This window comes from Thamnophis sirtalis, unplaced genomic scaffold (assembly GCF_051295495.1).
Source record: "Thamnophis sirtalis isolate CommonGarterSnake01/CBP01778 unplaced genomic scaffold, rThaSir2_p1.2 scaffold_5, whole genome shotgun sequence".
NCBI classification, from domain to species: domain Eukaryota; kingdom Metazoa; phylum Chordata; class Lepidosauria; order Squamata; family Natricidae; genus Thamnophis; species Thamnophis sirtalis.
Window position 1 is genome coordinate 33,644,400 of NW_028261385.1, and position 17,552 is coordinate 33,661,951.

The following is a 17,552-nucleotide window of genomic DNA, read 5'->3' on the forward strand; positions in this document are numbered from 1 at the left end:
GAGGGACCCTATGAGTCGGCTCTGGAAGATGTAGAGGACCTTGGACAGGGTTCAAACTCCGAGCAGGGACCAGAGAGGCTGGTTGGCCACCAGGAGGCACCTGAGGCATGGAGCAGCGGTGAAAGCCAAAGGGAGTGTGTTCCTGTCTTCAGGCCGTGGAGCAGTGAGGAGATGCAGAGGGAATTGGTCCTGGTCGCCCAGCAGAGATGGACGATAAGCGCCAGCAGCAATTACGGACAAAGGAGATAATTGGACCTGGGTGATTGTGATTAGGCTCCTCCCAAGAGAGTATATAAGAAGAGACTTTGGGAGGAGGCTTTTTGCAGTGTGGCACGACAAAACCGCGGTCCACTAAAGCGCGCCCGATTAAAGCGCGTACCTGACGTCATCAGCAGCGCGACAAATACAACTGCGGAGAAAAAAGGGCGCTTTAAAAAGCGCTTTTAAAGCAAGCCGATTCACATAAAGGTAAGGGTTAGGTTTAGGGTTAGGTTAAGGGTTAGGGTTAGGTTTAGGGTTACGTTAAGCGTTAGGGTTAGGGTTAGGTTAAGGATTAGCGTTAGGTTTAGCGTTAGGTTAAGGGTTAGGTTTAGGGTTAGGTTTGGGGTTAGGTTTGGGGGGGTTAGGTTTAGGTTTACGCTTTAATTTTAACTTTACTGCTCACAGCGTGCTGTTTTCGTCGCGCTGTAATGACGTCAGGTACGCGCTTTCGTCGAGCGCGCTTTAGTCTACCGCGGTTTTGTGGTGGAACCTTTTGCAGGACTCAACTATCATACTAAAGAAGCTCTGGTGTGTATTTCTTATCTGTGAAAGTCTGGGTTGCTGCCAAAGTCTTGTCAGTGTGTTAATTTACTGTGAATAAATTGTCTAGCAGTAATCTTGTGTTGGCGGGACTCACGTACGGATGGGGGTCAGAACAGTTATGGATATGAATCAATATATAAATTAGCAAGCAAAATTATTTCCATATTTGTGTCTTATAAATATCAAATCTTTACATACACAGACTCTGATTCCAGATGCTTTGTGTAACACATTATTAGTCTTTGTCTCTTATTGCCTACAAAATCATACTGGAAATTAAATCTTGAATTTAATTGAAAATTAAATGAAAACTGAAAGTTAAATGAAAACCAAAAGAAACCCTAATCTACTTTATCTTTTTATTTATCAAACATAGCAAATGAACAGGGCATTTATACACACACAACTGTATAAGAATTAAAAATGTACTGCAGTCAACATAATATCTTGCATTCTTGATTCTTCTTAAATATCTCCATCACCATACTTCTGAGCTTGAAATTCTTGGAAATCTTCTGGGATTGTATCTGAAATCAAGAAAGGAGATAGAATCACTGCCCACTGTAGTTATGGAACTGGTGGGGTTTTTTGTTTATTTTTAAATTGCAGGTTATGAAATGGCAGAGATAGCTATAAAACATTTAAAAAATTATATCACTAATCAAATATGAATGTAAACATGTCATTTCTTGTCTTCCGAACTATAATTCTGCTAAAAAGAGAGAGCAAGCTTCAATTGGAAGCAGTGAAACTTTCCCCAAGGCTACATTGATGATTTCACAGATTAGAATAGTCAAAACCTTCCTGTACTTATTCTATGATCCCACTGAAAATTAGGAGCAGAGATGCACCTCTAATTAAATACTAATTTGAAAAAGAATTAAATCAACTGAATAATACTTCTTTGCATTTATATCCTGCCTTTTGCTTTTCTCTGAGCAGTTAAGCTTTCCCTTAATTTTATCCTCCAGTTTATTTGACCTGGGAAAATGATTGACCCAAAGTCACTTGATCATCCACAATAGTCAACTAAGACTTGAACTTTGGTTTTCCTGGTCCTTGTTCAGTACCTGAATCACTCTGGTTCACCAGTGACAATGTGGTGAATGACAGACTTAATCTAAGCCTCCAGTACCTCATTTAGTGCAGAGGTGGGTTCCTACCGGTTCGGCCCAGTTCAGCGAAATCGGTAGTGGTATGGTGGCCTGGGTCACTGGAAACGTCAGTGACCCAGGCCTGCCATACCCCCAAACTGGTTTCCCGGTCGCTACCACCACCATCTTGTTTTTGAGTTCTGCATATGCACTGAACAATTTTAATTGAACTGCGCATCCAGCACGCACGCGCAAAGCCCTCATACGAGCAAACCGGCAGTAAAGCCATCCAGAGTCTACCCCTGATTTAGTGGCTATTTCAGCGTCCACACTATATACTCACTTCTAGGAAAGGCCAATGAGAAACACAGTTGGCAGAGATTGTGCTTTGAATCTATATGGAAAGCTTTGAACCAATAATGACCCATCTGCCTTTCTCTTTCCAAAGAAAGAAAGACACTGTTGCTTGGCCTGTTTTCTGCCAAAGAATCCCAAATTTGGAGCTGAGTAGTTATGCAATATCGCTATGCAACTGCAAGATTGCTGTTTTAGGACTGGAAAAGTGTCTTTTTAAAACATTTTAATTAAAATAAATAAAGCATCATTTTTTAAAAAATAAGGAAAACTGCTGGAACTCACAATGGCACCATATGCATTTTTACAAATGAAAAACAGTGGGTTGGTGTAGTCCAGTGTTCGTGTAAAAGGGTGACTAAAGATGTAGTTATTTGTGTAACCACACTAAAGGAATTAGTCTTTATTCAGTTGGTTTTTGATTATGTAAGAAAATGGATGGAAGAAAAATACTACCGTTACAACGATATTTCAGATTGGACCAAATAATATTTTCCTGAGAGAAGCAGAAAACACCAAGTCTTCCTCCACGCATGGTTGTGTCTATGGTTACTCCAGAATCTGCTACCAGTTCAGATCCTTCATAAAATCTTGCCCTTTTGAAATAGAAACAAAATTAAGTTTAAAATGTTAGTGACTTCATTCTCTGTGCAGCGTCATTATATCAATAGCACTTAAACTTATATACCACTCCATAATGCTTTATAGCACTCTCTGAGTGGTTTACAAATATCAGTGTATTGCCCCCAATAATCTGGATCCTCATTTTACCAACTTTATTCATTATGCTCAATGAAGCTTAACACACAGGACATTATATCTAAAATTTAATGTATTAATTTTTTTGTTATTATATCTATCAGAGGATTATAAATCAAGCACACTTCAAATTGAATATCAGCTTGATCCAAAAAAAATTAGTTTAATCCCTTCAATTTTGTAATTTGCTTCAAAATATTGAATTGATTCAGCATAATCAATTTAAGCTAAAGAGAGATTTTCTGACCCTCAGAATGAGAGAAATTCACTTGTTAAATCAACATTCTTTCTAGATGGGCTCTTTACATAAAACAGAAAAAAATAAGATATGGTATATAGGTTAGATGAGATGATTAGACAGGATAGATTATAGAAAGAAGTGAGTCATGATGTAACTTTAAAGAAAGAGGTAAATTTATAAGTGTACACGTAACTGCTGAAAAGAAGAATCGAAGTCATCTCTTTGTATCTTCTTTCTTTTCTATTTTTTTTTCTTTTGTTGAACGTTAAAGGTTTCTCTTTCATTTTTTTCCTCCCATACTTTATATTAGTTTGTTTTTTTACCTCTGCTTTAAAAACTTTTAATAAAACAACAACAAAAAACCAAAATATTGAATTGATTGAAATCTTTCAAACTTTGAAGATTAGATTTGATTAAAGTGTATGCAGGCATGTGCAAAAGGTCCCCTCGCCTACCAGTTTAGTAGTACGAAGACATATATTCAATTCAGCAAATCTAACCCAGCTGTTGGTATGTGTACATGTGTATGGGTACTAATACTAATGGGTAGTAATACATGGGTACTAATTTGTGGATGGGTAAATCTAAACACTGTACATGTTAGTCAATACCATGGAAATGGATATAAAACAATAAGGCTCTTCTTGCTCAAAGCTTTACCTAATATATCCAACCTGAGGTCTGTGTTGTAGGAACCAGCGATAGGAAACTTTATCTTTCCAGCCAACATTTCGTGGATCTTTCCATAGCAATCGGACTTGATCATTAGTGTCTCCAGTGTGCCAAAGTGAATTTCTGAGGTGTTCTCCAGGCCCAGTCTTTGACTTAACAGCCTACACATAGAGAAGTTAAAAAGAAGAAATTTCCATCAACACTTTTTCTCCCATATTCTAAGGAATGCCAACATCTGTAATGGTCTTTCCAGTCTGTAAAACACTCCCAATAAAGTAATGTTATACAACACAGATGTCGGCAATTCTCTCTGAACATATTGTTAGATGAAAGCCTTTATCATTTTGCTTAAGCCGGTACCTTCAGCTGAATCCCAGGTTCTGCAACTGCTCGAAATGGAGTGGCTTGCCAATAGGTCTGCTCCGTCTGTTTCCACATTACCACATAAAAGCTGGAGCTGTCTTGATAACCAAAAATGAAGCCTGCATAGTCATCATCTGTTACTGTATTCACATGGAAAGTGCCTTCAAAATCAACTCCATTGAAAGCTGTATAACCTATTCAACAGATGTAAACGGATGCATGAAATCCAAACCATCTGCAATTATAGAATCTGATTCACTGATAAGATTAATTCCCCCAATCTGGAGTTTTCCACATGCCTTGGGACAATTCCCAGAATTGTTCGCTGGTGTGGATGGAAGATGGAAAACTATGGGAATTACAATTCTAAACATATGAAGAACATCCCCACTGGTAATACCATTGCAAGTGACTGCTGGTTCTTTTGGATCCAAGAGCCCCAATCCACCAGCACCAGGAAGACTTATCAACAAATACCAACTGCTTTATGCTGAATCTCATGGTTGGCAATCAAATCCACCACTGTCCACTTTTATTGACAATAGCAGTAGCACTTAGATTTACATATCGCTTCACAATGCTTTTACAGCCCTCTCTAAGTGGTTTACAGAGTCAGCGTATTGCCCCCAACAATCTGGGTCCTCATTTTACCAACCTTGGAAGGATGGAAGGCTGAGTCAACCTTGAGCCAGTGAGACTCAAACTGCCAAATTGCAGGCAGCTGGCAGTCAGCAGAAGTAGGCTGCGGTACTGCATTTAATCACTGTGCCACCGCGGCTCAGTGAGGCTCAATAGCACTTCAAAGTGCAAATAAGGATTTTTCCAAGTCCTGGTTTTCTTAGTCCTTAACCAGATGTGAAAGAATTAAAGTTTTCCCTTTATATATGCTTTACATTCTTCATTAGACTTTCTGTGATGAGCACTTCCTGTTAAGAAGAATGACGAAAGATTGGAAGGAGAGATGCAATGAACATTCCTATGGTAAATTCAGCTGGCTGAAGAATGGGGAGTGAATTGCATTGTATAAATTGATTATTCCAAAATATTTGTGTGTGTATGGATTTGCTGTAACTGTCTTCAGAGAAATGGGGTACATACCTACAGCAAGTCCAGGATCACTGTTCATAGTTTGCACAATCTCCATACCCTGCAAAATGTAGGTAACACAATTAGTTAAACAAAGAATAGAAGAAGTTAGATTTTGCTTCTTACAGTAAAATACAAAAATACCAAACCAATAAGTTCAGAAAGGTCTCTTTTGTAAACGTACATACACATAATTTTTTGTATGTGTCTTCTAGACAATTTTTTTAATTTCTGAGAAGTGCCTGGAAAAGGTCCTGTAGCAGTGGTGGGTTCCGGATCCTGTTGCAACCGGTATGGTGCAATGGGGCCGGGTGCCCACTACTTGAACACGTGCAGTGTGTGCGCACAGTGCACGCATCCATACTTACAGCCCGCGACACTCCACAATGCCTCTGCAATGCACCAGCTACTCGGCGGAGCATCGCGCAGGCGCCGTACTCTCCTTGCGCGGAAACCCTGAAAACTTCAAATACCGGTAAGGAGCACAGGAAGGCGGGTGGGCCCTCCAGAGCACTGTACCAGAATGGTACCTGGTGCTCCCGGCAAGCACCGGTATGCCCGTACCAGTCGTAACCCACCACTGTCCTGCAGACAAAATTTTCAGAAATGGTTTGCTGTTGCCTCCTTTCACGGGCTGACAGAGAATGACCAACACAAGTCATGTGCCTAAACCAGGACTAGAAATCACACTCTCCTGATTTCTAGCCTCATGCCTTAACTACTACACCAAATTGGCTCTCTACACACATACAAGGCTATCATACTATTCCAAATTCTTATTCAGCTTTGTGCCATTTATTTCTAATTATTTAAGTCTTGAAGCTTGTGATTAGGTGAAAAATTCACTGGTCCTTTGGTTTTATTCAGTCATTGACTCCACTCACTATCTCTCACTTGGAAGCTCTGGAAAATTATGCTTAATATATTTACATTTATATTTAAATTCTTATTTATTTGTATTTTATTCTTTTATCTTTCATATTTCTCTGTATTTTTAAAATATTTAATTAACAGTGTCAACAAAGTGAAAATAAGAATGATGCGCAAAGATAGAAAAGTATGGAGAGATTGGTATAAACTAGCCTTGGCACTGAATGGCATTGGTATAAGATAGTATAGTGTTTCTGTAAACTAAATTGAATTAGAATTCAAATTTTTCTTATATTCTGCCTTTATTTTGTCTACTTCTATTTTTCTGTGCTTTGCATAATATTACAACTCAAAAGTGAATAATGTGACAAATATGTGCCTATACTGTATATGCATGAATGTAAAATCGGGAATTCCAGTGTTACATGGTCATTTTTTCTCAATTTTTTTGTTTTTTTTCCTATATTACTAATTCTTCAACTGAGTCTTTTGTATAGAATATTATCAAGTCAAAGACAGTTGATCCTCTTGTACTTCCTTCCATTCTCTAAAGAAAAAGTTATTACCAAGACAAATTAGAAATGGAAAGGGCCACGATAGAATTTATTTCCCAGCAGGTATTTGGTAATTAAAGTCTCTTACTATATCACTATGATTCTGTGCTCTTTGAAAGATTTGCATTTTTAGAAGGCATCATCCGCTTTTTCTGTTTGGTCAGCCAGGCAATAGCAGATACTAACAATACTGCTTTTATTTGTTCCTCTCTTTTTTCTTAAGCCAGATGCTTCTAGAGCATTAGCAAGTTCATTCATTTAAACCTATGAGCAAGAATGCATATTCTTAACAGTGTGGTTTTCCCCTTTCAGTGGTTAAGTTCTAACTCATCTACATAAACTGTACCCTTTGGTTGAGGGGTGTCAAACTTGCGTCATCATGGGACGTAACACAACTTTTCCCCCCTTTGCTAAACTGGGCGTGAGTGTGGCCATCGCGTGACGCATCTGGCCCATAGGCCACGAGTTTGACAACCCTGCTTTAGTTGTTATATGGGAAGCATCCTAGCATCTCCATTGTATCAGTGAAATCGTATTTGTTATTTTGTATTATGAGTTGAATGAAGTCTAAGCATTAGTGATTAGAGAACAAAGATCAGACCCTTTGTAAGCCAATGTTTTGATTTTATTTTGTTATGGCTTAAGGATCTCATTTATAGTATTCTTGGCTCCAACAATTGTTCTTCCCTTCTGCACTTTAGGAATCCACCACCTGGCAAAGTTAGAAAACTGACATCACCTGACATCAAAATGGATTCTTATCGTAACAAAGGCTAAATGCCAACTGTTACTCTTGTCCCAAGCAAGGAATTCTTAGTCTGTAATATAATGCTGGCAGTAGAAAGAGGTACACAAACGTAAACTTGTTTTTTGCAATAAATATGGCCTGCATTTTATTCTTGGCAGTTGTCAGATTTCTTTTTCAATGGCTTTTCTAGTGCTTGCAATAAACAGATTCTATCATCTGTTCTGAATCATTGACTTTCGGTGTTGGCTAGGTAAAGCCTAACACGTCCTGCAGTTTATTTTTTCTCCCCTGGCCACTCCTGTTTTATCTGCAAAGGCTTGACAAATGTTTTTGGGTTCCTGCAGGGCCCAGCGTTTTCTAAATCTCTTCTTTCCGGTTACGATTCTCAGCCACTGGGCCTGCTCTTCTCTCATTCCATAGAGTTGCTTCTAAAGTCAGTTTCTGCTTCTGTGCCTTCTTTTGAACTTGATTTTTGCCACCAGCTGAGCTATGGCCATTGGCTACTTAAATCTTTTAATTTTTTCAAAGACAGCCACAAGCTTGGTTTGGATACAGATATATGCCTGCTTTTTGGGGGCAGGAAAATAAACATGCCATAAGCATTGTATGCTACAGCTGCAGACTGTCGTACATTGATTTGGATGTTTCAATCTTAGAGCACCCTGAGTAGAATGGCTCTTACTGCTTTTCTTTAAGGTTCTTATGTTAACCAAGTACTATCTCTTGACTTAGAAGGCAAATTTATTACGGGCTCCCTCCTAACTCTCAAAGCAAATTTCTGCTTAGGTGAATTTACTTCTAGCTTGTTTGTAGATAACTGAGTTTTTTTGCTAAACACCAAAGAGTCAGATTGTCCAACTGTTCATTCCTGCCTGCTTTTAGATTTCAAAAAGTATTTACCTGATTCAAAACCACCCAGTTTGGATCAATCTGAGCATCACCTTCTGGATCCAGGACAACCGTCTGATATGCTCTGAAATCAGTCAGAGTGACCTCTGCATTCTCAGGGCAAACATCAATCTGGTCAATCACTGTATCTTGATCATAGTCCGATTCACAAATGTCACCAATTCCATCACCTACAAACCACAATTCAGTGTTTCAGGAGTGTCATTTGACAGCTGGAGTTTAAATTGATGCTTGAAATAAGTTTGTTTGCTAAAGGATCAGATGCAAAGTGATATGCAAAAAATTACTGATTTGGGAATGGAATGATTCAGAAAATCCAGAATGGTCCTACTGAACCTTCTCCAAGCCAAAGCATTTGAAGGTGCCCCAAACAGGGCAATCTGGATAAAACAGCCTGTTTCAGAGCTAGACCACAACTGGAAAACATCAAACTGCTTCCTATTTGAAAGATATACTTCCCAAATGGTTAAACTGCCCTGGAACTACAAAGTGTAAAGGAGATTTGGCATGATCTGGAGGGGAGACGGTGAGTTTTGTACCTTCCTTATGTAAAGGAATTAGATGAGAAAATTATGACAAGGGCTCATTTTTAATGCCACCTACAGCAAAGAGCTGAGGGACGCAGAGCCTCAGGGGCTAAGACGCTGTGCTTGTTGATCAGAAGGTCGATCAGAAGGTTTGAATCCCTAGCACTGCGTAACGGAGTGAGCTCCCGTTACTTGTCCCAGCTTCTGCCAACCTAGCAGTTCGAACACACATAAAAAATGCAAGTAGAAAAATAGGAACCACCTTTGGTTGGAAGGTAACAGTGTTCCGTGCACCTTTAGTGTTTAGTCATGCCGGCCACATGACCATGGACAGCACTGGCTCTTCAGCTTTAAAACAGAGATGAGCACTGCCCCCTAGAGTCGGGAACGACTAGCACATATGTGTATGGGGAACCTTTACCTTTACTTTTACAGTAAAGAAGAAGACTAGAGAAACCCATGAAAGCCAGAAAAGCTCAGGGAAATGAAGCACTAGGTCACCAACAGTAAATTCAAAAACGAAATCATAAATGAGGATTGAAAAGGAAGAGAATGGCCTTACTGTTCTCATCTTCCTGTCCTGGATTAGGAACCAGCCGGCAATTATCAGGCCCTGGAGGGACGTGGTCAGGAATTCCATCATCATCGTCATCGTCATCACACTCATCCCCCAAACCATCTTTATCAGTGTCAAGCTGAGAGCTGTTAATGACTGTGGGACAGTTATCAGTGCTGTCTTGGTGTCCATCCCCATCACTAGGGTACAGCAAGGTAGAAAAAAAACACACGTACACAATATGCTAATTCCTATGTCTGTGTTCCCAAGCAATCTCTTCCAATCCTTTACTCCCAATTTATTTATCTATCTGCTTGTATCCCACCATCCTAACCAAGGCGATTGAGATAATACTCCATCCAAGAACTTTGTGAGGCGTGTGAACCAAGAGAGTGTGACTGGCCTAAAGTCACTCCATACACTTCCCTGACTGAAGAAGGCCTGAGCCTGGTGTTCCAGTCCTAGTGCAACACCTTATTTGTTCTACTGCATTGCCTCTTAAACATAATAGAACACAAATTTCCGTCATTCCAGCCAGCTCAATTAATATTGAAGCTGAGTGAAACTAATAGTGAAGCTAAGTCAGAAGCAAGTTATATTATGTCACCAAATGTGGGAAGTCTGTCCCCAAATGTAAGGATATGGGTTATATTCTTATATGAGTAAAAACCATGGCATTGTGTCATCTCAAAGAGTGCTAGATACACCTCCATTCATAGTATGCTTGATGATATAGACAGCAGGAGGAATGGCCTGAAGGACAAAAGGAGGAGCCACTACCAAAACAACAGACAGATAAAAGGGACCTGAGTCCAAAACAAGAAAGTATATATTGTAGATAAGCTCCTCCCTAGTTCACATGAAGATAAAGGGAGGGAAGCACATTCAGACTTTCAAATTTCTGTTACATAGCTCTATAATAAAAGTAGAACAGAGCCACGTGGCATTGGTTTCCTAGTGTGGTCTACCTTAAAGGGCTGACAGATATCAGTGGTAATTGAAGCCAGACATGAAGATAATTGCCAGTAAAGTTTAAAACTTTACTTTAAAATTGGGATTAAATTATTGTTGTCATGGTCTTTGTTTCTTTAATACCCTCCATAAATGCCCTTGATAATTATATCATTGTAAATGACACGAATAATGCAAATGGCATAAATTGATACAAAAAAAACTGAAGCAAAAGAGATAAAAAATAATTTATATTATCTATTGACATAATTATACAAATGATGCAGATGATGAGTGAGAACTCTCTAATTTAATAATATAGGTTAATTTATACACTCCTTCCTTCCATTTAGTCATTAACTAACCCTACTTTAACTTGAGGCATCCACAAAAGAAGGAGTGCAAGAGCAGTTATGTAAACACTGAAAGAGAGGAAGGGTGAGAAAGTTAATCATCTTGATTCTCTGTGGTATAAGAGGGAAGAGCAAAATACTTTGTCAAACTTTCAAGATTCAGTTATTATACAATGAAACAATAGAATTTTAATAGGCTTTAAAGGAGGCTGTTTCCTGACCAGGCTAACCTTGAAGGGCTGACACACAGCAAGCCAAGATTCTGTCCAGCTCCACCCATTTCATACGGGTACTTGTGTGGAATGCAACACAAGTACAAAAAAGGCAGTATTTACACAACAACATGATGATGCACATTTAGAATAAAATAAGAGTTGGAAGGGACCTTGAAGGTCTTCTTGTCCAACCCCCTGCTTAGGCAGGAAACCCAACACCACTTCAGACAAATGGTTATCCAACATCTTCTTAAAAACGTCCAATGTTGGAGCATTCACAACTTCTGGAGGCATGTTGTTCCACTAATTAATTGTTTTAACTGTCAGGAAATTTCTCCTTAGTTCTAAGTGGCTTCTCTCCTTGATTAGTTTCCCCCTTGTCCTACCCTCAGGTGCTTTGGAGAATAGCTTCTTGTCCTACCCTCAGGTGCTTTGGAGAATAGCTTAACTTCTTCTTTGTGAAAACCCCTGAGATATTGGAACACTGCTATCATGTCACCCTTAGTTCTTCTTTTCGTCAGACTAGACATATCCAGTTCCTGTAACTGTTCTTTATATGTTTCAGCCTCCAGTCCCCTAATCATCTTTGTTGCTCTTCTCTGCACTCTTTCTAGAGTCTCCACATCTTTTTTACATCGTGGTGACCAAAACTGGATGCAGTATTCCAAGTGTGGCCTTACCAAGGCATTATAAAGCGGTAACACTTCACTTGATCTTGATTCTATCCCTATGTTTATGCAGCCTAGAAGTGTGTTGGCTTTTTTGGCAGCTGCTGCACACACAATGCTGGCTCATATTTAATATTTCATTATCTGTTCCTCTGCTCTCTCAGATGCTCATGACTTTAGTATCCTTTTTTTATTTTATTTTTTGCACAAAATTAAAGCAGAGTGGTTTTTTTGTTCTGTTTGCTTCCTTCTTTTTTGGCATCTTCTTAGTTGGCGATTCTATTTTCTACATGAAGCAGAACGAATGGTATGCTTCTTCCACTGAAAAAAATATATTGAAAATGTCTGTTGCTCTGTTCTGAGTCCTCAGAAGCTTCCCCTAACATGAATCCAGAATCCACTTTCCTGAATCATAATTCTGCATTGTATATTCTGTGATGAGAGAAAAAAATATCCCTAAAGTACTACCTTATCCTTCTTCAATAGATTTCCGGCATGGCTAAACGCATCCAATTTCTTCTATTTATTTCCCTGTAGAATTTATTTTCCAGTCCCTGGTCATCTCAGATGTTCTACATTGGGCCCTTTTCAGTTTAGGAACCCTTCTTAAAATGTAATCAGGTGAAGAAGAGACATGACTTAGAGTGGGTTGTGACCAATGCTAAGTAGAGCAGAAATGTTATTTCCTGTAATTGTAATTATACTTGAATATTTGTCCCATTGGGAAACCTTTCAAAAAAAAAATCAAAGAGATAACAATTCCAGTCATGGATTTGGACAACTTCATTTCACTTCGCTCGAAGACAAACATTTTGAAGGAAAAAATGTTAATGTACATTCCAAGAACAGTTCCTACAACAGAACCAATTAGACATACATAGAGCGGATGTCTCTTTATTGGGTTTGTTCAAATGGAAACTAGACAGTCGTCTTCTGGGAATTTTAATTTGTTTTCCTGCTCTGAGTGAAGTAGATTCAGTGGTTTGCATGGCTCCTTCCAACTCCCTGATTTTGTGATTCAAAATTGTGGTTCTGGGATTTGAAGTTCACACATCTTAAAGTTGCTGAGGTTGAGAAACACAATGCATATTACAGTAAACTTTAACTTACCTGTCTTGGTTGGTGTCACAGGAATCGCCAACCAGATCATTGTCAGAGTCTGACTGTAAAACCCAATAATAATAAAAAATAAATTACATTATATAAGATGAAAGGTTATGGATACTATATACTACCTTGTAGAAAAAACTGCCATATAGTTCTTCCAATAATATATATGTGTATAGAATTAAGAGAACTCAAAAGAATATGAAGGAAGATGCCATTTCCATTTAAAGCTCTCAGGTAGAAATTTTAAGAAAGATTGAAAAACTTGAAATATGTTACCATTTAAATTAATTCATATTGAACCACATAGATTCAAAATAGAGTTAATAAGGTAGTTAAATATTATATTACTATTGTTGCAGTACCCATACCAGTGACGTGCAGGCAGGGGAGGCAGACCCTCACTACTGTCATCATGAAAAGAAAAAAAATGTAAAAGGAAAAAGGCTGCGGTAGTTGCTGCCAGAGTCATAGTGGATGACTCTGCTTAGTGTTTAACTGTTTAAAAACGCCTCTAAAAAGTGCCCTCTACAGGAGGAGGCGGGAGAACCATGTGCCTCATTTAGTCTAACTTTATGATCACTCGAGCAGAGTTAAGCAAGGGTTAAAAGCCAAAAAATTCCTTATGTAGACGAGGCACGTGGTTCTCTTGCCTCCTGCATTTTTTAGAGGCTTTTTTAAACAGTTAAGCAGAGTCATCCATTGGGGACTCTGGCAGCAGCTAACCCAGCCTGACCTCAGCAGCTCTTGCCTTTTTCCTTTTATATTTTTACATTTTCATGATGGCAGGCAAGACCAGAATTGAAATCCTCTGTGATTGTGAAACAGCTGGAAAAGGTATGTGGGTCAGAGGGAGGGGAAGGAATTCAAAATTAATGTAATTTGTTAGTAATTGTAAGTAATTTGTGTGTGTGTGTGTGTGTGTGTGTGTGTGTGTGTGTGTGTGTATGTGCGCACATGTGTGTGTTCGTTTCTTCACTCAGAGGGAAGGAGGTAGGAGAGGCAGGGAGGGCAGCCCGCCAGCTTTCTTTCTCTGTGCCGGGGCAGTCCGCCAGCAGAGGCAGGTCTTTTAGCCGCCTCTGCTGGCGGACTGGCACTTTCTTTCTTTCTTTCTAGAAAGCGGCTTGTTTGAGAAGACATAGCGGTGGGGCGGGCAAAAGCCTCTTTCAAGAAAGCGTCTTTTGGCCGCCCCGCTGCTATGTCCGACATAGAGGCAGGGCGGGCAAAAGCCACTTTTTCTTTTTGCCTCACCAGCCATAAACCTCACTGCACGTCATTGACCCATACCTATATATTGTTTTAAGCTGGTTTTTATACAGTTTTACTGGTGGCGAGATGCCCAGAGTTATTTTAAGATGGGCAGCTACATAAATGTTAGAATAGAATAAAAGAGTTGGAAGGGACCTTGGAGGTCTTCTAGTCCAACCACCTGCTTAGGCAGGAAACCCTATACCATTTCAGACATATGGTTGTCCAATCTCTTCTTAAAAACTTCCAATGTTGGAGCATTCACAACTTTGAATGTAATTGTAAGATGAAGCAGCAATGGCTTTGAATACATCTTGTAAAATATTTTTTACAAGCCTGAAGTAAGACTAATAAATGTGAAACCTTATAGCAATTTGTAATTCTCATGTTTAATTCCACTGAGGACTGATGTCTTTGCAGATGCACCAGCTATCTGCTCACCTGATTGGGATTGCTGATATCGGGGCAGCTGTCGCATGCATCGCCAACACCATCATTGTCTTTATCTTTCTGCTCCCAGTTGGCTACTTTCTGACAGTTGTCCAAAACATTCTTAATCCCTGAATAAAATTGCACACATAATTAATGTTACCTTATGATCACCGAAACACCAGAATGGGGGGAGGTCGGGGGGGGGGGAATTTGTCCAAGTGTATTCCCCAAGACCAGAACACAGAAATTCAAGCACAATGACCAATTTTTGGCACCATAACTTTGGCTCAGGTTTCTTTTCCCCCTTGGCGGCAGGGCAAAAATAAGGAAAGGTTTTCTTAAACCACTGTGATGAGTACTATTTGAATCCATCCATGTAAAAAGAAGGTTGGTGTTTTTTTCAGTTTCTGACATGGATAAATTTCGCCATGGCTGGGAGAGCGGGGGGAGGAAAAATAAATATTGGACATTGCCATAAAAAGATTGTTCACCACTGCTCTACCACATCTTAACAGTTAGGATAGCCAGTTAGATAGAATGTAGAATGAGTTGACTGGGCAGACGTCTTTCAAATTACTTGACTTGCTTTTTATATATGTTTATATGCAATATTATTTTAAATAGAAAGACGGAAAGATATCACTTGGGGATTAGACTTGGTAGGATCAGTATGAAGGTGGTGTATCCATCCTGGCCCTACTCAATTTTTGTTACCATCCTTAGGAAAGACCAAATGGTCATGGGTTTTATGTCCTCCTAGACCTAGAACATAAAGATTCCATTGTTGGTACTGGATGCAATGGCAATTCCCCCAATGGATCCTCATAGCCACAATCACCACCTACTCTTTGAGCAGGAATTAAGAATCTAGGACTCCCAGGTTGTGCATGTACAAGGGTGGGTTCCTGGCAGTTCTAACCTCTTCTATAGAAGAGGCTCCACAAATCTACAGTGCCATTTAGAACCGGTTCCAGCTCCCTCCCCCCGCCCGTCCGCACCATGCTTGCCCCGCCCACCGCTCACTGATTGGCTGGCTCACCAATCACCCCGCCCGCCTCTAAGAGTCCTATCTAAACCTTAAAGTCTTAAAGCTATGAACACCCCTGGGTTTTTTTTTTCTAAAGGGTTAGGGGTGCAAGGGTCTTGTAACTTGACAGCTTTAAAACTTGCGTACTTCAAATGCCAGAGTTTCTGAGCCAACATTTTAGTTGCTAAGCAAGAGCGTTGTTAAGTGAGTTTCACCACATTTTACAAGTTGGTTACTTCCACCCGGTCACATGGCCGGCAAGCCACTTCCACAAAGCAGGCCACACCTACAGAAGAGGTTCTAAAAATTTTTGAAACCCACCACTGTGCATGTATCATGTGAAAGAGTATGAATAGAATAGAATAGAATAGAATAGAATAGAATTCTTTATTGTCCAAGTGTGATTGGACACACAAGGAATTTATCTTTGGTGCATATGCTCTCAGTGTACATAGGAGAATAAAATACATTCATCAAGAATAAAAAGATACAACTCTTAGTGATAGTCAAGGTTACTAATAAGCTATCAAATTGTACTAGGAAACAAATAAAAACAATATAAATTGAAAGATACAAGCAACATGGTTATAGTCATAAGTGTGGAGAGATAGATACTAGGAAGGAAGAGAAGAATAATAGTAATACATTCTTAGAAAATTATTGACAGTGTTGTGGGAATTAGTTGTTAAGCAGAGTGATGGCATTCGGGGGAAAACTGTCCTTGTGTATCCATCCATCTGTCCATGTTTTATATGTCAAAAGTATATGCCTGACTCAAAATATATATTAAAATATTCAATAAATATTTAAAATATAAGTCAGCATAAAAATATAAATCAGCAAAATACATTGCCTACAAACACTATTTCTGGGAAGATATTTCAGGGGTCACAGGATAATTTAGAGTCCACTTTCTGAAGCAGAAATAAGGAACATCAACCAGAAATCTGATGCCGAAAATCCCCTGCTGCACACTGACACTGTTTCCAGACATCTGTTCAATATCAAGAAATAGGGAAAAGGAAACATGATGGGGTTTAGGTGAAGGTGTGCTGGAAGAGAGTTTGAATCCAAAGCCTTGCCAACTCTCAATCATGGTTCCAGCCCAAGAGGCAGGGATGAGGTGAAGGCAATTAAACAGGAATGCTTGCAAGCATCAGGAAGAAATTGTTTTTTGTTAGTTAAATGAGTAAAAAAGAATCTGTCATCTGTGCACCTTCAGTTTTCTGCTGTTGATCTGTCACAGGCATGACTTTATAAATTTCAGTGCCTCCAATATCAGAGCAAAAAAATGAATGTAGATGGATCTGCTTGATGTTCAATCTAAGGCTGTGTTCTCATCTTCTGACCATGATATGGCAATGAGGTCACTGCCTATCTGACTCAAAAGTAGCTTTCTGATAGGAGAAAGCAGATCTGAAATACTTGAAAGCATACAATACAATACAGTTGCCCAAGTGTGATTGTTGATATGCAAACTACAAAGCCCTAAATTCTACATGGAGTTTCCTACATGATTTTTCAATATGTCTCAGAAATGAAGATTGACCCACCATCTCCGTCTATATCTTCATCACAGGCATCTCCTTTGCCGTCTCCATCAGTGTCCCGCTGGTCATTGTTTAATACCATTCGACAGTTATCACAAACGTCACCAAAGATATCTTGGTCACTATTCTTCTGGTTAACATTAGGAGTCAAGACACAGTTGTCCTAAATAGAGAGTTAGATAAATCTTTCTTAGAAGTTTAGCCTTAGCCATTGCTTTGTGCAAGGTTTTACTCTACCCCCTCTCCCACCTAATCTCTGTATGAAGCTACTGGCTGAGGTCATCTAATGGCCCAGGATTAGATATCATCAGTCCTTATTCCAGGCCAACCAAGTGTTGTTAAGTAAAAGTTGCTAAGTAGAATTGTGACTTGCTTGTGACCTTACTTCAGCTTTCTTTTGTTTTCAGGCCTGTAAAAGTTATAATTCCAAAATGCAATGAAGCCTTCATGAGACGAGGCCAGAT

General features: G+C 39.3%; 1 protein-coding gene across 1 annotated transcript in view; it reads right to left on the reverse strand.

Moving 5' to 3' along the window:
- Positions 1–1,149: 1,149 nt before the first annotated feature.
- The window catches only part of THBS4 (thrombospondin 4), a 41,516-nt gene continuing 25,113 nt past the window's right edge, over positions 1,150–17,552 (reverse strand). Inside the window, exons 13-22 of the mRNA XM_087715599.1 lie at positions 17,092–17,251; positions 14,521–14,639; positions 12,835–12,887; positions 9,544–9,737; positions 8,446–8,624; positions 5,386–5,434; positions 4,285–4,481; positions 3,913–4,085; positions 2,709–2,848; positions 1,150–1,331 (exon numbers count right to left, since the gene is read on the reverse strand). Of these exons, the coding sequence (XP_087571725.1) occupies positions 1,270–1,331; positions 2,709–2,848; positions 3,913–4,085; positions 4,285–4,481; positions 5,386–5,434; positions 8,446–8,624; positions 9,544–9,737; positions 12,835–12,887; positions 14,521–14,639; positions 17,092–17,251 (1,326 nt within the window). The 3' untranslated portion in view covers positions 1,150–1,269. The remainder of the gene's footprint in view (positions 1,332–2,708; positions 2,849–3,912; positions 4,086–4,284; positions 4,482–5,385; positions 5,435–8,445; positions 8,625–9,543; positions 9,738–12,834; positions 12,888–14,520; positions 14,640–17,091; positions 17,252–17,552) is intronic.